The sequence below is a fragment of the Calidris pugnax genome, unplaced genomic scaffold (assembly GCF_001431845.1).
Source record: "Calidris pugnax isolate Ruff unplaced genomic scaffold, ASM143184v1 scaffold21, whole genome shotgun sequence".
Taxonomy (NCBI): domain Eukaryota; kingdom Metazoa; phylum Chordata; class Aves; order Charadriiformes; family Scolopacidae; genus Calidris; species Calidris pugnax.
The window spans coordinates 2,728,400-2,750,785 of NW_015090770.1; the positions used below are offsets into that span (position 1 = coordinate 2,728,400).

General features: G+C 39.4%; 1 protein-coding gene across 14 annotated transcripts in view; it reads right to left on the reverse strand.

The window, feature by feature from the left end:
• The window catches only part of KALRN (kalirin, RhoGEF kinase), a 546,132-nt gene that overhangs the window by 329,331 nt on the left and 194,415 nt on the right, over positions 1 to 22,386 (reverse strand). For all 14 annotated transcript variants that reach the window (XM_014939313.1, XM_014939255.1, XM_014939245.1 and 11 more), the window contains exons 4-5: positions 10,508 to 10,700; positions 5,734 to 6,246 (exon numbers count right to left, since the gene is read on the reverse strand). In XM_014939313.1, coding sequence (XP_014794799.1) covers positions 5,734 to 6,246; positions 10,508 to 10,700 — 706 coding nt within the window. The remainder of the gene's footprint in view (positions 1 to 5,733; positions 6,247 to 10,507; positions 10,701 to 22,386) is intronic.

Here is a 22,386-nt window from a genome sequence, read left to right on the forward strand (position 1 = left end):
GAAGGATCATATCATCAGATTTGTAATGCATTTTATTACAGAACATACAGCATCAGAATTTTTAAGTGCAGTATAAAGGGAAGTAATGTATGAAACACTTAAAGTGGATATGTATTATACAATCACAAATGTACTGATAGTTTCCTTTCTCTCAAACAGCAAGGCATGAATTTTTCTTTCTTAAAATCATCTTTTTTCCCTCTAAACCACTGGGTAAATTTCTAAATTTTGTATTCAATTATTCCATCAATATTATCCTGCATCTTTTTAGACAAAGAGCAGCTTGCAGAGCATTCCTTCCTTCTGAGGAACGTATACCTTTGGCAGGTATTAATACTTCAGTAACGGTGTGAGTCTGGTTCAAATATTCAGACAATATACTTTCTGGATTATCTTCTCTCCCATTAACTTTGCTGTGGAACTAGAGCTTCTCTCTATTTTTCTAGACTAACTCCATGTGGTGTTATGTTAGATCCTAGACAACTCCTAAATTTCATCTGGCACTGCAGAATAAGTGTTAATGGGAATATTGTGCTTCTGCTGAAAAGCAGTAAGGGTCTTCCCAATACTTTCATACAGAATGGGAATAGGATACTGGACAGGAGTCTAGTACAGCTGGTGTATCTGTGATTTTCCTCCTTCAGAAACCGAATGCCCCATTATTTATCTCACTAAATGGAAGCAGAGTCTAACAGCGTATATCCAGGAGAATAACACATCCATTCCCTTATTTAAGGAGACCAGAGCAAGGAAGAGGCCTGAAGCAGTGCTGTGTGTGAGAGGGGAGGGATGCAGTGTGTGCTACTTGGTGATATGGTCTCACTGCCCACACCTACACAGGGAGTGGGATACAGGAGAATTATTGCCACTGTTATTCCACCCTATTCTCCCTCAACCATTATCTTTACACCCCCTACCTCCCCAACTTGTCTTCTATCATATGAACTTTGCTGCAGCCACACACAGAGCAGCCCCCAGCTGCCAACACAGCTTCCCATAGCCTGCTCCGCACGGAAAAATCACAGGCAGAGCTGTGTTTTTCAAACAGAAGCTTTAGTATGGATGAGACAGATGGTTTGGACTGCAAGCCCACTACTTCACTGCTCCTTGAAGACGAGATGTGGCCTGTGGTTTGCCACTAAACTTTCTACCAAGCTGGCCCTATCCAAATAGAATGTTTCTCCCACCGCAAACTTCCAGTGAAATTCTCTCATGGCATTTTCTAACTACCATTGCCATCTTTTGGAGTTTTCCTTTGTGTAGTAGACTCTGTAGGAAGTCAGGAAGGAGAAGGGGAGGTAAGGACACAGAGAACATGCAAAGTCTCCTCTGCCTCCCATTAAAGGCTGATTTTACAGCAGCCTGCTCTTTCTTTGCTCTGGTGTTACAAGTTTACAGTAGAGATCCTTGGTTCAGTCCAGCTGATGACTATATTGTTTATACTTAATATGGACATTGACTACATCATGATAGCTGTTTTTCATTCACATACATGCCAGGGTAGTAAAACTGATATGGAACCAACCCAGAATGATGGGGAAATTCCTACAAAAGTCAAGTTGGGTGCCAGTTACAAATGATTTCCAGAAGAGCTGGAAAGTGCAGAGTGTAAGGATAATTTTTTGTCTTTTTTGGTATTTTTTCAAGTGCAAAACATGTGGACTCTTGCCTGAATTCTTCTCCCTGTCCACATTTCAACTAACCAATTAACATTTCTCAGATAGTTCTAATAGTTGGATCTCTGCTGATTGTGGGTTTTCTGTTTTAAACAACATTCAATTTAGACTGGACTACATTTTTTTCATGTTATTGATGGCTAAAAATATTTTCCCTGTTACCCAGTAAAAAAACAGTGAAGCCTCAGTTCTAGGCTCAAAATTATATATATATATATGTACATACGTATGTATATATTGTTGGTGAAGAATGGATTTGTTGAGCAGCGAGGGTCAGGGCTACACCAATGGCTGAAATGTGTTCTTTATCAGCAGATCATTACAGTCAGTGCTGCACAGCAGGAGAACTTCCTCACGCCACTCTGCCAAAGCTCCCCACATGGCTGACCTGCCGGCTCACTTGGGCTTCAAGGAACTTCCAGTCTCCATCTGGGGATCCAATCTCACTGAGCTGCTTGTGCCTATGGGATAGCCCCACTCTTCCTCTCCCTTGGCCCCAGCACCGGAAAATAAAACCCCGAAGGCCTGATTTGGAGAAAAAGTTTTTCCACAGACAGCTCTGCTCTCTCCCACTGATTTGAGTGGGAGAAGCCCAGGGTGTGACTACCACCCCCTCCTTTTATTTTGCCAATAATATGAGTCGCTCAGCACACAACTGTACAGACCTTCTGTAAGTTGTAATACCTGTAATTTGAATAATTCATGTGTCCAGGCAGTAGCTATCATTTATAAATATTCCAATAGAGGGGATGTATAGGAAGGAAAATAAGTGAATTGATTTGAACATCTGGGGTATTTTAATACCAAGAGGTTAAAAAAATCAACCTACCTTAAAATACTGTGTGTTTTTCCATCTTGTGTCCCCCTTTTTTTTTTCCTATCCCATCTTTAAGAACTTTTCAGGCAATGAGGACATCTGAAGTTTTTAAAATCAGAGGTGTCCAAAAAATGGAAAGTCCTTGTCCATTTTCTCCTTATTAGAACAGGTTTCCTAAAATATTACCCAATGAGTATACAGAGATATTTTAAAAGGCCCTAAAACCTTATTTATACTCAGAACTTTATGTTGGAGTTTGAGCTTTCACAGGGTATTAGAGCTGTCATTTGATTAGCACTAAACGACATACCCAGGTTATATGGAAAGAGCTGTGCCTCTCCCCAGGAGATGAAGACCATCCTGGCTCTGCTACCATACCTAATTGTAGAGGGTAGAGTTCAACTGAGCAAATGGAGGTACCAGGAAACTTTAAAATTCAATACACAGACACACTGTGGTGGCTATTTATACAGTGGAGACAGCGCTCAGACTGGATTTAGCTCTGAACATTTTATGAGACAAGTACTTTCCAGTCTGAGATGGTCAGACTACTTCAAAGAGATCTGCAAAAGGCAGCTAAGGAAAATAAGCACATCAATATTTTACATCAGACTACACATGTGAAATGTGAAGTAAAAGGGTCTGCAACCTTCCCTGGAAGAATTTTAGGGACTCACAAACTGAAAATATTAAAACTACTGATTTGAGGTTATAAACAACTAAAACATTTTCTATTCTTTCGGAAAATGTAGTAATCAAGGAAAGACAAGCAGAGCTCCTCAGAGAAGCCAAAGCAAGGCAGTGTGTTTAGTTAATGTGAGGCAGATGAATAAGAGATACCGAGAAGATCAAAATGCCAGTTCTGTCAATCAGGAATTGCTCGAGACAGCCAGCGTTAAAAAGGCACAAACCACATTCTCACTGCTTCTTCCTTCACCTCAAAAGTTTCATTGATCTGCTGACTTGCCTGAACCTTACACTTAACAACCTCACTTAACACATGCAAAGAACCCAGCTCTCATAATTCTCAGACTTGTATCACACCATCCTTTTATGCCTGTTCAGGAGACAGAAAGGAAAATATACTGGAGACTTCCTTTAGCACTACGGAATGGAACTTGGTAATAAGAACATCTGAGATGCTTTCTTTATATGGCAGCCTTCCAGCTTATAAGATTGATAATAATTTGCTAAATAATAATAATTTTCTAATAACATTAGCAAATAATAATCATAAATAAAAGTGAAAATTTACGTTACTAAGCAGTAGCCACCTGAATAATGCCAAAGAAACTGAAAATCCAAACTGAAGCACTGACTGAAATACAGCCACCACTGGGAAGGACAGCAGTGAGTGATCTCCTTACAGCATGTGATACTCAAGGAAAAGGGAGAAGAAGAAATTGTAGCATTTGGAAGAAAAACTCTGCTCCTTCTTGAGTGATGCTGCTGTGACTCTTGTTTTAGAGGGACTCATCTGAATTCAAGGTTTTCCCAATAGGAGGATTGATTATACAATGATGGAATCTTTTCTGTCCTAGCATCCCCTAGAGATATCTAGAATATGCATTGAAAACCAATGTCCTGTGTCTCGCTCTGCACCACTGATGATTACATTTGTTTCAGCAATGTGCTTCTCCTTGATGTTTTAAAAATAATATTAATTTGCAGTTGATTAAAAAAAATCATCTTCAGTGAGATGCCCCTGCAGATGACGTCTGTATTTCTTCTGCTATTCCCTCCTGGGTCCGGGCAGACACGTTAGTGAAACAACTGGATCATACATTAGGGGGAGAAGATTCAGAGGCTGGTGCTTTTGATGGATACACAGACTAGATAAACATGAGTCCGAAAGCTCAGTACCTTCCACTGAGAATACCCTACTTCTGTGGCCTAGAATTTTAAATGTGCAGCAAAGACTTCTCACGAAACCACCTAACAAGATGTCAAGCACTTCTGCGTTGAGAAACTGAGATTGCCAAGACTCTAGCCCAATATGGTTTTCTAAAATAAATTCACTCCAATCAGACCTGCATATGCTTCCAGAGGCAAACAGCAGATGAATACTAGAAGTAATAAGAAGCCTGCTTTATTGTATATTACTGAAATGTGTAGGGAGTGTTGTGTATGAGATCTGGTTAGGGAGCTATGGTTGGGTTTTAGCCACTCTTTTGAACAAGCATGATAAGCTTCTATGCTTTATGTGCTGGGCATTTCTCTATCTATTACAGGTTCCTGAATTAGTGTCTTCTGAAGAGGCAGGGAATGGGGATGTAACTCCGCAGCGGTACCGCACACCTGTGGAACTACAGCTTCCTAAAGCCCTGTTACTTACCCGGGCTTCTGCTGCTCTAAATACTTTTGTGCACTGTATTTCATTTTGAGACATGCCATGTGCTTTTCAGGCTGATACGCTACATTACAGACAACTAAGACATATGAAGTTGCAATGCAATCTCTATGGAATAATTTAATGTTAAATATTTCTCAAATAAGGTCTTGGGCTGGTGAACAGGAATCTTGGCCACCGATCAGTGTCAGGCATGAATTCAAATGCCATCCTGATGTGCTTTTTAATGCAAAATAGCCACACTGAGTTTTGCATGCTACTGTCTTCTCAGAATGCTTTCTCTTGGTCTGTTTATATGTTTAACCTAAACACTGTCTCAGATCTCATGCTGTGGGAGCTAAGTGGCCATGTCCTTAGTAAAAAGCCATTGCTAAAGATTTTACCAGTTGCAAATCCGGTTCTGATTTCCCAGGAAAGGGAAACTGAAAATGTTGTTTGAGATAACAATTAGGAGGATTTAAACTACAAACTTCCCATAGACTCACAAGAAGTGCAAACAATAATCATAGCGAATCAAACCCTAAAATCATTCTTCTTTAGGTGCTGTGACATGTAGATAAATATATTCATAAGCTTAGTAAAAGGAACTTGAAAAAAAAAGCCTGATTCTTGTGCTAATGTCTACCAAATGTACCCATTGTGACACAAAAAAGCAGATTAACTTTCATCAAAACTGACACAGACAAGTTATTTTTGGAAATCATTATGCCTGCTACATCCAAGAATGAGTTCAGTGAATTTGGTTTATGAGTAACATAAAGTACATCTGTTGGCAACATGAGATTTGCACCTGTGATGATACCTCAGATTACTAATTTTAGAAAAAATGGTCACAGTGTCCTTGCAATAAAGTCTTGGTTAAAGTATGAAAGGAGCAATTTATTCCTTACCTTCTCAGCATCTTGCTCAAAAAGCCGGAGTTGAAAGCACTGGTCCAGTTTCAACTTGCGGACATGCCACATCTGATGCAAGTGTTGCCGGGTAGAGTGCAGCTTGTCTAAAAGGCTGGTGATCTTTGGCACAAGACTTTGAAAATCTGCACTTCCAGGAATGCAGTTCCTACCAGAAAAACCATCACTGCATCTTATGCATTGTAATAACCTCTGACCCTCACGATCCAGTTCTTCCACAGGAGCTTTAATCACTTTTTTCTTAAGCTGCGTGTGCTCATCAATCAGCCTTCTTGAGCCCTCAACATCAACTGGAAACTCCTTCCTAGCCAACATTTCCTGGAGATCCTCCAGCCTTGATAATAAATGGATGGCGCTGTTGAAAAACTCTTCCAGGGAGACGCGCAACTCTATCCATTCATCGTGGTTGTAATCCAAGGATCCTTCAAACTCATCCGTCAATTGAGAGGGATCTACGAGTTTTGCCAGGCCTTCAACAGATACCATACTTGTCTAAGGAAGGGAAAATGACAGCATTTGAATAAGTGACTGTCTAATCAGAGATAACAGTGCAATCCATAAATAGCATGAAGGATTTTCTTCATCAATACGTAATTGAAGGAACATTGTAAAAGACGCTGAGGATTATGTTTGATTTTGATGAATTAATTGGATTGAAAACTTTTCTATTAATGACACTGATTTCCTTATTAACTAAAAGACATGATATTTACTGGAGTAATGTCTATCTTTTGCAGCTGGCTTGACTGTCAAAAACATAACGAGAATGCTTTTGCCATAGATTACTTTAGTACAGTTGGACACTGAAGACTTCTCACTCCAGCTGATGGATATTGGGACATGATTGTCCACTAAAAAGGTATATGGTATTAAAGAGAATCTGCTACTTGTGTTACACTCAGGCTACTGGCTATACAAAGGCAAAAGTTCTAGACATATAACATGAAGCAGGTATTGTCACCTGCCAAAACACTGAATATGCTGAGTTTTTTCTTCCAGATTATTCCAGTTGGCTTTTGCCACAGGCAGATGGCTTTGATGGTGGTAATTTCTAATGTAATTAAGCCAAAATCAATGTAAAAGTGACATGTCATTGGAGTATTAACAATTAGAATTTATTGCTAATAGAAAGTACTGCTCGTGAATCATACACAATCAATGAGAGATGGTTTTAATTCATTCAGACTCAGTAATCAGTGATAAAGAAATGCACTGGGTGCCTGGAATGCAGAATAAAATTTGAGGATGCTACAACTGATGGCTGTTACCATTTATTTTAGAAAAAATATTTTTTTTTCAAACACAAGCATAGGGTTTTATAAGTTACTAGAGATTTTCAGTGCTGTCATGTTAACACCCAAGTTGGCAGCCCTTAAAGGCTTGTGATGTTCATCAGTGACTGCACATCTATTCCCTAAAGATCAGGCCTCTAAAGAATGTCAGAGTTTGTGCTCTTCAGAGGTGGAGGCACCCAATAATCACAGCAATCTTGTAAAAGTCATCTACAAAGAAACATACCTCAAGTCATGTCCATTATCCTGAATTACGTCAAAAATAACAGGCTGCCCCACTGATTTAAAGTTAATAATAGGCTCTTCTTCCAATTTGTATTTATCTAAAAAGATCAGACATTCTGTAGTGTACTAAAATTGGTATTGTATTGAACTTATGCTCAGCAGAAAGATTATTTTAAAACTTTCTTGCAATGCTCCTTGCTTTATAAAAGGGGGAGGACAGACAGAAAAGCCAACGAGCAATGCAAAGGTAAGTATGTAGCTTCAGAGGGATTTCGAATTTCTAAATCTCTTGACCTGGACACTGACCCCTTGAAGATAACTGAATTTAGAGTTTAACTGCCTGTCAAGAAAAGATTTCTCTTCATGGCTAATACCTGGGCATTTCCCCTGCAGTGTGTCAAGCTAATGCAACCACTGCTCTTATCATGAACTGACTTTGACATGATGATATAGAAGAAAGGTTTTGCATTTCACGAATCCTGCAGCAAATTCCTTTATTCAGATTTGTTCCTTTAAGAAGTTCTTGAAACTTGCATGAAAACAACCTTAGTTATGCAGGTAGGTATTAGATAAAATAACTGTCTCTCAGGCATCTCCTGTCTTTCTTTTAGAAATCTCTTTAAAAAGTGCTGCCCATTATTTAAACCCTTTTGGCAGGAGAAAGAAAATAATCTTGAAGGCACCTCTGAATTAATGCTAACTAAGCTGCCTGGTCCATTCTTCAAAGTGACAGGAAGCTTTGGAGTCCACATACGTCAACCAAACCCTTTTTTTTTTCTCTTTTCTTTGTGTTATCATCTGTGGGCATGTTTCACTCTCTGGACTGTGACACAGAATCATTCTGCCAGAGTCTCACAACACAAAATCCGGATCGTTAAGTCTCCACTAAGGGTCATGCACTGCCCTGGCACATGCATAATGCTTCCATTAAGCTCAAAAGCAGAACCTGGCCTTCAGACTGAAACTGGTTACTGCTGAGTTTGTAGATGGGGTAATTCAACAGAGACTTCCATTGCCTTTCACTGCAGTCTGTTCCTGCCAAGGACCTCGTGTTTGATTACAGCTGTGGGAAATCATCATGATGGTTCAGTGCAGAGAGGGTACCTGTGTGCTGCCCCACAAAAATCAAAAAAACGTGACCTGCGATGTTTATTTGATATTCACAATTCTTATGAGAGAGCATGAGTTACCCCAGGGCCTGAGCCTACCAATTAGCAACAGCATCCACAAGTATCCTTAAAAACAGAAGTTCCTGGATCATGGTGTGTATGTTGCAGGAGGTCTGTTGTACAGCGGACCACAGCTTAAGAAATCTTTTAAAAATCATAGAATTGAAGGACTCATCATTTCTGAGTGTCTGTAGGTGGTCCAATAGACCACAAAAGGACTGACTCTCCTCCTCCGGTCCAAAAATTTCTGAACCATCACAGACACCCATGTGAAGAGCCCAGCAGACAGACCAAGGCTCAAAGGCATGCACACAAAATGAAAACACCCCTAATACGTGCCAGCATGTACAGCAAATGAGTCCAGAGCTTTTAACACAATACAGACCCAGAGCTGTAACAATGAAGAATAGCTTGACCACAGTTTACTCTTCACTATCATCACACCAATAAAAAAAACTAAGTCAAGACTCCAGAAAGTAGTAACTCATTTTGGAAACAGATAAAAGGTCTAAAAATATATATTTGAACTCTGTTACTTTACTTCTTGGTTTGAAGCTTTAGGAAAACATTGCTTTTGTTTACTAAAACACTGGAGGATTGAAATTCAGTGTCGGATACACATGCATAAGCTGTCTTTTCTTGGGCTACTATGGGACTGCACTTAGTAACCATATATATTTTAAACAGAAGCTCCCCATTCTCAAAAGCTATTCTTTGACTGGTCTCTGCATAGGCTGCCTCCTGCTCCATGTTCTTCTGGGCCCGTACATCTCCTTTCTCCTTCCCACTGCCCCGATCCCTGTCATTCCAATCTCATTGCACTGCAATGGCAGCCGCTTCTGCCAGGAGCGATGATTTCACTAAGTGAAATCTGTGGAGGTGACACAAACCTATAGTGAAGGCAGTCTTGCTTTCAAAGGTGCATAGGGGTTAGCAAGTAGAAGTTATTCTCATATCTGAGTCCCTACAGGCAGCCAAGGAAGGTAAAGATCCATTTAAAAAAGCAAAATTTGTGAGTTGAATGTTTTTTTGTGAGACAAGGACAAAAAATGTACAAATACTTAAACTGTGATAATAACATTAAAGCTTGTTAATGCTCAAGACCAATCTATTTGCCCATTGCAATTCAATAGTTCTTTTAAGAAGAGGCTGAAAATAAGGACATATTTATATCCCACTGACTCCAACAGATCTTAAATATATATTTAAATATAACCTTTTGTTGCAGTCAAAATTAGAGAACTATAGCCAAATTATCTTCTGAGTTTCAGAGATGCAAAATCTGAGTGTCTCTCTAAAATTAAAGGATTGATAAGTAAGACAGCCAATGACAGAATTGTTTCTCAAGAAATTAAAAAAAACAACATAACTAGCTCATGGCTGGGCATGATTGATGTATGAGCGTTTCACGAAGCTGAGCTTTGCTTCTCTTTGGGTAAGAAGCTGAAAATCACAGAAAACTAAAGCTCACAAAGAGAGCACAGCTGTTAGTAAAATTCCTTGTAATTATGCAGTTGTTGCATATTGGTTACTTTTCAAAGAACCTGTCTGAGGCACCTTGCCATTAACACGAGCTGTTGAAGTTACCCTTGAACTGTAAATCTCAACTAAATTACAGCGGGGACAATATATAGATAAATTTCGTATAAATGTCTTTTATAAAAAAAAGCAACTACCTGAAGTTAGTTAGAGATCAACTAGCAAACCCACACATTAGCACATAGAGAACTTTGCCTTTAGTATATTGACTGATTTTGTGGGGTTTTTTTCTAAGAGAAACAAAGGGAAGACTGAATGCAACACCACCAAAAATAAATACCACAAAAAAACCCTCACCAAAGTGAACTAAGTACGTGAATCTATGGAGACAAAACGTTCATCCCGTCCCACCTCTGTGCTCAGAAGGCAACTTGGTGCCAGAGCATCAGCCCACTCCTGCAAGCAGACCTCAGATGTCTTTTTATCTTTTTTTATCTCAAGCAAAGGGTTTGGGAATTTCTTTTCCATCTAAAGAAAACTTCTTATCAGAGGTAATGCTTTACCATACATCCCTCACTTGGTTCTTACCTCAAAGATGAACTTGGAACTGCCGAAGTTTGTTTTCTGCTTCTGCCAGAAATTATCAGGTTTTATAATCAGGGCGACATGAATTTCGGCAGGAAAGGCTTCTTGAAGGGTCTTCAGGAGAGGCTTGATCAAATCCCACTTGGATCCCCGCATATCGATAATAACAGTGAATCCTCGTTTACAAACATCTTCACTGTAGGAATAAAAGTATATCAAGATAATTTATATTGTGGACAGTCACACTGAGACTTCAATTTGTTGCTAGAAATCAGCACTTCAGAGCAAACCAAGGAATGATATACTTCAAAATAAAAGGCAAAAGATACTGTAACATAAAGGCTATATGAAAGGCTAGATGAGCTATACCATAGTCTAATTTATGCGTACTCAAGTGTATACATTACAGTTTAATCTCTAATTTCCCAAATACATGTAATTGAAGTCTTCACTGAAAATACACATCTTTTCACACAACTTAGAATAAAATCTATCTGCATAGACTTTATATATCTGTACATACAACAGATTCTGCTTTCAACGTACTGAATTCAATCCAGAACCAAAGCCAACAAGCAGGGTTCTGTGCCTTAACATTGCTGGCCACTCATAAATTTGGGTGCCTTCAATTTTAAAGGCTCCTTTAAGGGCTTTTAAAAAAGTGTCATTTCCAGAAAAGTGCCTGACGATCATTCCCTGACAGGAAGTTCCTGGTGACCCACAAGGTGCACTATTCACAGTTGGGCCCTTTTCCCTCCCAACTGATCTTCAAAATGTTGCAGGATCTTTTTAAATCTGTAGTCATGCTTTTCTGCAGCCTGTGCTCCTCCCTTCTCAAAAGTTCAAGACGGTTGTGGCAATGCATGAGGAACAAGAGCACCACAGCATTAGCTTGCAAACACGCCTTCCCTTTTTTATCAGAAGTGAAAAGAAAGAATAAAAGGACATGTTGATTCAAGTCAACTCCAGGCAGCTTTTGGCATAGCTTTTCCAGGGATGTCATACTGCTCCTCAGAAAAAGATGTATGACTCAAAAGTGTCATCCTCCACCTGCAGTGTCCAAGCATTTGATGTCATCTGGGAAGTGTCTACTCTTCTGATTGGCGGGCTAAAGTATCTGCCATGCGTGGCACTGAACTCTGAGGGCTATGGTGTCTGCTGTCTCAAGCACTTGCATAAAATGTGAAATTCCCCATCCCCAGTAATATTATGAGTAAAATTCATTGGTGATGCACTAAAAATGACAGAATGGCCTACCTGCTAATCTAATATATATATATGTATTTAAGGTGGACTGGAGGTCACATCCTTCACAGAAGGAGAAAGTGTTGGAAGAAAGAAAATATAGAAAGAAGAAAGGAAGATGAAAATGGGAAGAACAGTTGAGAAACAAGAGAAACATGGCAGAGCATGAACATATTTTGTATAATGAATGCAACAGTGAGGTACAGAACAAGAAATCCTCTTTAATACACGAATATAGCCCCTTGGCCTTTCTGCAAACTGGCTGTCAACATAAACAGGATTAATATTGTAGACATAAAGGCATATGCAAGATAATTTAAAATGGCAAGTTTTGGTATCACTGGAATGAATCTGAAATATGCTGATGACAGATTTTATTAAGTATGGTAAAGTTAATTTTAAGACTCTGTTAGGCCTCCACACAAATACTGTCAGTGCACAAACACGCGGGATGATTTTCACTACACCACTCTAAATCCTTAAAGCTCTCTTTCTGCTAATGAGATCCACATCCTACATATCTCACTGAAAACAACTCTTTAAAGCTTACAACTAGGTTTCTGGGCTGGAACAAAGACAGGGGTATCCTTCATAGGAGGTACAGTGGAGAAACACACGTAACTTAAAAATAAAAGCCTTTGGTGACCTTAGCAGTACAGGAAGATTTGTGCACAGATGGACCACCCAATGGCAAAGGGAATTTTGCCATGTTAAAGAGTTCACTGACTTGAACTGTCTCAATGTAGTGCCAGGAAGGAGCAGTCAAAGCCAACAAGCTTGGTCCTCCGCATTAACATCATTGGCACACCCAGAGCACACAGCATACAACAGCCAGTGCAAAGCAAAACTAAGGAGACCAGGCACTTCCAAACTGTGTCATGAATGTAGATCTTTTTATTCTCCTGTTACCTACTGCTGAAAGGTCAGACATCTGATCCTTCCATAACTAATGCCAAAAAAGGCTGTAAAAGAAGCTTTGTTGGTGGTGCTACTGCCTCTTGCCCTTTGGAATGAGAGCTGAGACAAAGAACCAAATCAGAAAGGGATTAATAGAAGGGGGTTTGTGTTTTGTTTTTTTTCTTATTGCAAAGCTTTATGGAGTCCTCAGTAACTTCTGCCAAGTCACTGATCCCTGTTACACTGAACTGACTTTTCCAAGGATTGATTTTTCTTCAAACACTTGACAGAGACCCAGGAGCTATACGGGCACACGGAGAGCCCTAACAGCAGACATAGTAACAAGTAAGTACAAGTTTGTATCTAAGTACAATCTGTCTTTTCTTGTATAAATAAATAATTAACACCATACACACACATACACACACGCACTGCAACCACAGCAAGGCGTAACCAATATTAACTTCATTCAAGCTCCCCATGGCTGCTGCCAACCCAAAAAATTACCAAATCTGATCTAAAACAGTAACTTAATTTAACACTTAGTGATGAACAACAGAAAAACCTGTTTCAGTAAGCATAACAGGAATGTCTTGAGGGACTGAAGTCTTCTGTTTATGAACCTCAGCTAAAGTCTTAGACCCAAAAAACCCCAAAATTTAACCCAATGCCCAAATTACAGCATAGGCAATGTGATATCATGCTGACACCCACGATTACATACCACCATGATTGGAAGTTCAGCCTGTAGTAAGATAGATATTCCAGATGGAGAACCAAAAGGTGTAACTCTGGGCTGGGCCTTGTGTTTACTGAAGGTTTATAGCCTCCCCAGACCTTGGAGGTGCAGAGAAGCAGTGGAAGGAGCAGATGGTACTGCCACCCATTCCCACGAGCACACCATGCCTAAGCATGCATGTGTGAAAAATGCTCCACAACACACTAAATCCCTACCTTCAGTGGTTTTGAAAAGTTCACAGTATGTTTTCAGGGGAAGAAGAAAGGGTAACGATCCCCCAGCTTTTTCTGGTGGACACAGAACAGTCACAGAACCCGTGGGCCAGGCTGGGACTTCAGCCCATGAGTAGGGGATCAGGACGCTTCCTGATTCTTATCCTGCGAGGGGCAATAGGCAGTCATTCCCTACCAGCACTATCCCCACCCCTTCTAACTAGATCAAATTTTCAACAAGCTTATTATATTTTCAAGTATGAAACAGGGGAGGAGAAGGGGAAAAGAAGAATATTCATAGATTTCATAGGTTCAAAACATCAACAAGTAACAACTATTTCACTAACAATACAAAACTCAATACAATGCTCTTAATTACGAAGAGGATTTTTCTACTTGAATCACAGAATCATAGAATAGTTTGGGTTGGAAGGGACCCTTAAAGGGGAACCAGTCCAACCGCCCTGCAACAAGCAAGGACATCTCCAACTAGATGAGAACCCAGCCAACCTGACCTTGAATGTTACTAGGGATGGGCAACCTGTTCCAGTGTTTCATTGTAAAAAATTTCCTACTTATATCCAGTCTAAATCTTCCCTCTTTTAGTTTAAAGCCATTACCCCTCCTCCTCTCACAACAGGACCTGCTAAAACATTTGTCCCCGTCTTTCCTGTAGGCCCCATTTAAGTACTGAAAGGCCACTACAAGGTTTCCCCTTAAATGGTCATATAGACATGGAAATTCTTATATGAAATAAAATAAATGAAAAGATGGGTATCCCTTTTCAAATGTGGTGCAGATAATGTACATATAGATGTTACTTCTCATTTGGATCAATCCTAACTCTGTTTCAAGAACTTTGCTCACAGTCTTGCAGAAGTGGCTCTGCTTGCAATTTTTTCTTTAGTGAGAACTAACCTGTAACAAGACCTGTGGGTCTGTAGTCTCACCTACAGAATTTTATCTCCTTGGCACAGTGGTAATTCCACAGGCCCTCCTCTGACTCTTTGTACAAAATTAGCACCTGATTTCTAAACCTGCTTGTCAAAAACTATTCTTTAACAGTGTTTAAAATGTTGCAAGCCAGAAAAGCTGTCTGCTCATTATTTTTCCTTTCAGTTGCAGAGCTTGCTGTGGAGAGGCGTGCCTTTGAGAGCACTTATACTATACAAGCAGGCAGCTGGATACTAATCATACTAACATCGCAGAGAAAGAAGAGGGAGATAAGAAAATTATTTAGATTGTAAGCTCTTCAGGGCGGGGACCATCTGCCATGCTGTGCTCCTGTAAGAAGTCTGCCTTGGTGGAGCTCTCCAGGCACCTATACTCATACTACAGTCTTCAGCTCTCCAGAATGACTTCCCAAAAATTACTCTTCAGGAAACTATAGATGCAAATCCAAAGAATTAAAAATAATGAGTAGTAACGGTCAGCAGAAACACAGCTGAACACGTATGTGAAAGTACAAAAGGTTTACCTAAATGTGGGGACACCTCATAGGCAATTTAGTTAAAAAAAATAACTAAAAAGAGCCAAAATTTAAGTTGCAATCTCCAAATACAGCGATTGACAGGGTCCTAAAAAAGTTGGCCTTGTGTAGACATAATGAAGCACCCGTAAACTCTGGTGAGTCAGAGCAATTTGTGAACATTTGTCATCTTTGACAGCCAGTCATTTTTCTTCAGTTACCTCAATGTGTACGGAGGAAATGACCCTAGGTTCCTTTTGAATAGTCTAGCCATGCTTATTAAATTTACTGTTTAAAAGCAACAGATCAAACCCATCCCAGTTTAGCAATTGACTGGGAAAAGCATCAGTAGCAATCAAGCTTCCTCCACAATGTCTGAGCAAGACATGCCTTACCCCAGACTCCCAAGACACTCTATCAATCCACATATCTATTATGCACAAGTAATCATTTTAGGATGGCAATTAATGTTGATTGTGGTGCTTATGTTTTTCCGGTATTGATATTTGACCAGAAACTGGAGAAAACACTCAGATCAAGGTATTTGGACAATTCATCAGCCTTTTGGCTGTGCTCATCTGGACTAGATTTGCAACGGTGAGCACAAAATATTTGATAGTTGATATGTCATTTCAGTTGCTACACTGCTTCTAAGCAAAGACAAAGACCAACTTCTAAGTTTAATAAAAATACCTTAGAATATTTGTGAAAACAATACTTACTATCTGGATTTTTTTGAAAAAAAAGAAAAGAAGCATAAAATTGAAACTCAGAAGCAGATGTGATAATTTTGTAAAAATAAATGCCTCTATTTTGGTTTCTAGGGTACTTTCATAAGGTTATTTTCTCAAATTTCCTCTTTAATTCAGGCACATTCTAAATTGTATTTTCTTTGGCAAGAGCTGGCTTGCTGGGTACCAAATGAGTTTAAGGACTTCATGCTTTCTGATTAATCTTTCAAATACCTATCATTGATTATGTGTATTTTTCATCCTTACGGTTTGGCCAAAGTTTCTGGCATTTAGAAGCCTCAGCACCTGATTAGCTGAAATAACATAATATCTACATTCCCATTTTGCAGGCATGAGTTAATGACAAAGAAGCACATTTAGCACGCCTGTTGGACCACTGCAAGCACAGATCTGACATGTATGGCATCTCATTCAAAACCTGATTTGTTAACAGTGAGAGCAAGATCTCCTTTAAGGAGGGTCAGCGTAACCTTGTCAGGAGACACTCTCAGCATAACAAGTAGCTCTACAAGCATCAATTTGTAAGCACAAAATCTGCAGGAACTTAATTATTTTGGAGCTCACCATTCCTTTGACGAATGTGGCTGTAGTCAGCCAATTGATTCACAAGCTGAGGGTGGAAAAGGGAGAGGAAAAAGAGAAAAATAGGTATGTGAAAGTCTCCAAGCACGGACTGTTATCCCAAAGGCCTCATTTCATATTGAGGCCAAACTAACTCCCCTGCCTAGTTTCCATATCAAAATGTGCCAAGGACCATTTCAGTAACTTACGTGTTAATACTTTTTATCTATTGCAATTTTTTATTCATCTTGTCTGAGGCTTGTTTATTCAGCTTGAAAATGAAGCTAGATGGGGAGGTTTATAACCAGCATCACTTACTGACTTTCATACTTTGGTTCCATATTATTATGTTGAACCTGAAGATCATCCTTCAATAGAAATAATCAGTCATCCATATTCATAATATACTTTCCAATACATTTAGAAGACCAGATAAAGTCCTTTCTAATGGACCTGTTTGTCAAGCACTCTTGAATTATTTATTAAAATATTTTACTCTATTTTAAACTTCTCAGCAAAATGTATCTTGCTCATTATCCTAATTACCAGGTATGTTCCTGAACTACACCATCAGTCTGAGTTGTCACCAACATCATCCCCTGAGTTGTCACCATCCCCTAATGGCTGTGGCTGTTGGGCACGATGGGGCAGTTAGTCTTCTCAAAGGTCCCAGGACACCTGCGACTGCTAATCCTCACATCTCCCTCACGTGCTGGTGTATCATGACCGGAGGAGAAAGTTAGTGAGGCACATCCAAGAGCACCATTACTCTGGAATAGCAATTCACTGAAAGTTCCCACCAGAGAACTTCCGCTGCCTAAAAGACTGTAGGTAGACAGATTTTATCCTCAATTTTCCTTCTTACGTTTTCTAACTTGGTTTCACAATGCTTTTTTGTAATGAGGGGAGAAACAGTCATCCAAGCCTCCATTTCCAATTAATCCTTTCTTCCTTACTGTGACCTAAATTTGTTTCTTCTCTTTCAGCGCTTTAAAGGAATCACTCATTCTCACTTTTCTTTTTTAGAAAGAGAAAGAAAGAAATCTAAGCCAGTTTCACGCTGGCTGGAGCTGGACATAAAGCAGTGATCTAGAGAAATTTCAGTGACATGTTGTAAAAAGACTTGGAGCCAGTGAGGTCCGGTCAGAGACAAACCTCCTGTCTCTGGTTTCCAGCCACTGCTCTTAGGGGACATGAGGTGTGATTGCGAATGGCACAAGAATGCAGATGCGTGGGCTGCACAATGTCCACATTCAACCCCCGCCTCTGGCGCCACGTCAACAGGAGGGAACAGAAAGACAGAAAAAAAATACAAATATTTTTGGCAGAAGCAAACTAGTGCCAGAATGGGTGCTCCTGCTATTCTTAAGCAACTAACTTATTCTGGTATTCAATTTTAACTCTAAGAAAAATGGCTCTGAAGTCAAAGCAATTCTGTTGTAAAATGATGTAAGAACTCAGACACCAGCTAGGTGTAAGAAAACCTCTTCCCAGTATGTAACCATGATCCTGTGGGCTCCTGAGAGTTGTTTTGAGAGGTGCAGATCTCAGATGGTATCTCTGTCAGGATTCAGCAGGGTTCTGTTGTGCTGCCTTCTACCCAGGTAAAAATCCTGATCCACATCATTACACCCTGGAGCAGAACTGGGACCCAGAGCTCTGCAGGCATTCATCCTCCTATTTAATTGAGCAAATAAACACTGTTTGAGAAGCTTCCTGTCTTCATTCAAATAGTAAAGATATAAAACACAGCTGTGTCCAAGAATGCATGATTGCAGCTGTTAAAGCCAAATCTGGAGGACGAATATTATAATTTTTCACATTCCTATTAAGTTTGTGCTGGTAAATGATGCCTTCATATAAACCCATTTACCCTCTTCCCCTCTTGTTGTTGCATGTCTACTATATTTGGATCAATATCTGGCAGGTCTTCCTTGAAACAGCTGCTGAGATAAATATGAAATTAATCAGGGCTTTGTTTTTGTTGAAGCAAGGCTACATTTAAAGATTTGTTACTACAACAAAGAGATATTTGAACAGTAAGTACCATTCAACTATCTCTCGAGCATTTAAAGTCTTGTATTTGAGATGATTTAGCAGAAACAAAACAAAAACGCTTTACTAAATGAAAATTATATGTTATTGACATTTGCTGGAAAAAATAAATATTAGAGTTGTGTTGAAATATAAACACACCATTCTTGAAAAGGTTTAGATGAGCAGAGGCTATTGAGAATATGTTTGAAGATCTAAATCCATTGGATTCCAGGTGAGAAATAAATAAATGAGGCCATGCTTAGCATAGCCAAACTATTAAGATTTTAAAAAGAAATATATCTTTTTGCCTGAACTTCAGCATTTTTTGTAGTTCAAGCAAGGAGACCATGAAGTCCATTTCACATGCAGTTACTATAAAGTTTAGTCTACAGGCAACACTGCCAGAATTTCATCTGGCAATACCTGCTTGGAGCTCCTAGATCCAGGATCTATCAGCTTTTATCAGTTCAAAGCATCAGTGACTTAAAAAGTGAGTGACTGGAGCATGGTGAACACCTCCAGAAATTCCAGTCCTCATAGTAAAACACAGTCACTCCAGAATGAAAGTCTCCAGACTGCAAATACATACATTTTGTTGAAATGCGTTGCAGGAGACAGAGTTACCCATAGTGGAAAGACCTTTTATAGCAAAAATAAGCCTTCAAATGTGTTCAGCTCATGCAAAGAATGATTAATGGAGGTTTAGACAACAGACAGCAGCACCTGATGAAATCTAATATATGTCCAGAGGCAGACACCGTGCCAAATTCAGTTCTGATGTAAGCAGGTATAAGCACTCTGGGACTAGCACTCTTGATCCAGGGCTCAGTTGGGCTCACAGATGAAGGTAGGAAAAAATACTCTTCAAAGATGCTAAAATCACTTTTTCTAAGTAGTATTGACATTTCTTGCAGTAAGCACTCATGAGTTCCCATACGCCACTCCTGGCAATACAGGAGAGCAATGTACATCCATGTACAGAAGAGCTGTAATTAAAATAAGGAACTAAGGAGACAAGATGAGAAATTACAAATTAATTCAAAATAAGATGTTTCATGATGAGTGCCAGTTCTCATGAGAGTGTGCACTAAATGAAAAACTGAAAAAAGGCTTTTATAATAGCAAAATATTTTGTTTAGGCCTATTCATATTAAATGTCTTTGTTTTGTTCCTTTTTTTTAATCAAACATTAAAAAAAGAACAAAACCTTTTACTTTTATGGAAGCAAAATATATTGACAGGCATAGTATTTTAGAGGTATCTTTGTAAGAAATTTCTAAAGTTTCTAGATTTTTCCTCATTTAAAAATCTGCACTTCAAAATAGCAGATTCTTCCACAAATAAGTAACTTGGCCAATTTGCAGTGCAGCATTCAGCATAAGATTTGCTTTACACTTTCTAGCTCCTGAGCAGAAGTGATATAACCATTCTTTGAGGCTTACAAGATTTTGGCCAGAGTCCACACACTTGTTTTATTTAAGGGCACACACTGGAGTCAAGTGCATCTGTTAGGAGGAAAGGTTGAGTGCTACACCCCAGAACCACTCTGTGGTCCTTGCAACGAGTCTGTTTTGCTAAGACACTGCGTGAGAATTTGAGTTCTCTTTAGAAGAGTAAGATTTAAAAACTGATGCCTACATTTTCCCCAGGTTGGACAATGGAGACTGACCATGACTAATACATCAGGGGTTTTCATTTTTTTTTGAGCTCCACCCGTATAGTAACAAAGTGGGTCTTTGTAGGCACAATGATTTACCCAAAATAGTTCAGTTATCAGATAGATACTTCCTGCCATGCCAGGCTGGGTGAAGGACCGCCTGTGGTATTACATCCAGAAGGGCTTGCTCTGAGGCTACAGAATCAACCTATGTCATAAGATACACTTGTAAAATCAATTTTTGTGTATTTCTTTACACAGCAGACTTTATTCATTCTTTCAAATAAGTACCACAATGGCATTGAGAGGAGAAAAAGTCCTTTCTATCCACTGTCCTCAAGAGACAGCGGATACTGATGTGCTGTTCACAATCCAGCTTCAAAACATCTGGCTTACAGCCAATTTTTCTGAATCTGTCTCCTAGCAAGGCCACCCTCTCTTACTCTGTCTAGCAAGGGGGACTAAGACTTGCCAACTAAGCTACTTGAAGTGATGTATTCCTTACTATTGGTATGGAGACATAAGTGTGCAATCGATCAAAATCACTGAGTACAAACAAGTCAATAACTCAGTATTTCACAGGGAATAGAAGAACGAAAAGATATTGTTGACTCCCTGAGTGAGAAAGCTGGATCCAAAAAGCTTCTGGAGTGCAAAGATGAAACTCAATGGAACTAAAAATTAGCAGTAACCATGCACACCTCGACAGAGTCTCTGAGCTAATGCTCTGCCTGTCTTCCCAAGAGCACTTGAGGTTTTTCTCCAGCCTCAGATGCTCTCACCTTTGTCAGAGATTGAGTTCCTTGGAGATTTAGTTCCTTAGATGCCTGTGTGTGGTCCCCTCAGGTTTACAGCCCATCATGCGACGGCACTCTCCCACCCTGATGGGAACTCACATTCTGATGTCATGCCAACACATTTTTAAAGTTGTTTCCCTTATGAACCTGAATTCCCATCACAACTGCTAATAATTTCAGTTCTTCATCAGTAATTCTTCCCATCAATCACCACTAATTGGAAAAACTCAGAACAACTGTTTCATCGACTAAAGCAGGTTCAGATAAATGCTCTGAAAAGTAATTGCCTGGTTTCAACTGCCTGCTCCCTTTCCCCTATTAGCTATAATGCTGCTCTATCAAAAGCACAATAAAACTTCACAGGCAAGTCCATCTACAAGTGCCACATGTGAATGTGCATCATCCCATTCATATCAGAAACTGCATACCCCAGGTGGTGCTTTTCCTGCTGCCAGACCTGAAAACTATATTGACAAATTAATGTATGCCAGGACAGGAACGACAGGAATCTGCTAGTCAGAAAACTCTTAGAATTTTCTGTAGATGTCAGCCAACCCGTGGTAATAAAAATCACAGAGAAGATTCATGGAGAACTACACCTAAGGATATTTGTCCTAATATTGAGTAGCTCATTTGATCTGGAAGAGACTCATCAAAGACATGTCACAGGCCACATCTACTCCACCAGACTGAAAGGTTTCCTACCTATGAGTTAAACTAATGCAATATAACTCCCTGTGTAGAAATGGCAGGTTTTTATAGCAAGATGAATAACCATAGTCACCCCCCCAGTCAACAACTGGGGAGAAACAACAGAAAGCATTTCACAGTTGCTCTGCAAACCTCTAGCCAATGCTCACATTGGGCACATCACCTGGTATAAGAAAAACCTTCTATGCATAACTCTCTGATACTGAGATACCAGAAATAACTATAAGTGGCTTCCTTTCAATTATAGCCTCACATTTAATTCATTTATTAAATCTGGAGCACTGCAGTCCAGGGGATGAGACTGAGTCAGGCACCCCTAGCTGGGTTGCTTGCCTCTTTCTTGTGTTTCTGTGTTCTCTCTACCTCCATTTTTTTCTTTCATCTGTAAAATGGGTGTTACATTATTTTTCTTCATTGAGGCTAATGCATTCTTCCAATGAATATATTATATTTACCACATTTTCAGACACAGGTAGGATGCGTAATTGCAGGAGAATTACAAATTGCAAATAGTCACGGCCGCTTCATGGTTAATTCACAAAAGCTTAAGAGAGATCACTTAATAATCTAAGCATGCACTTATTTATCTGTGCTGGGCTATATTCCTGTTACACATGTGCTGATTTTATATAGGGAGCATTTATTGCTCCATACATATGCTTATCTAATTGTACTGAATACACATGCTTTATTAAACTCATAAATGAGCACATTTATGGGTCTATGTGAAAGTAGAGCCCTTCATATTTTATTTATAAAGTGGGACAATAGAACTGCATTGACATAGAACATCCATTTAATTCAGA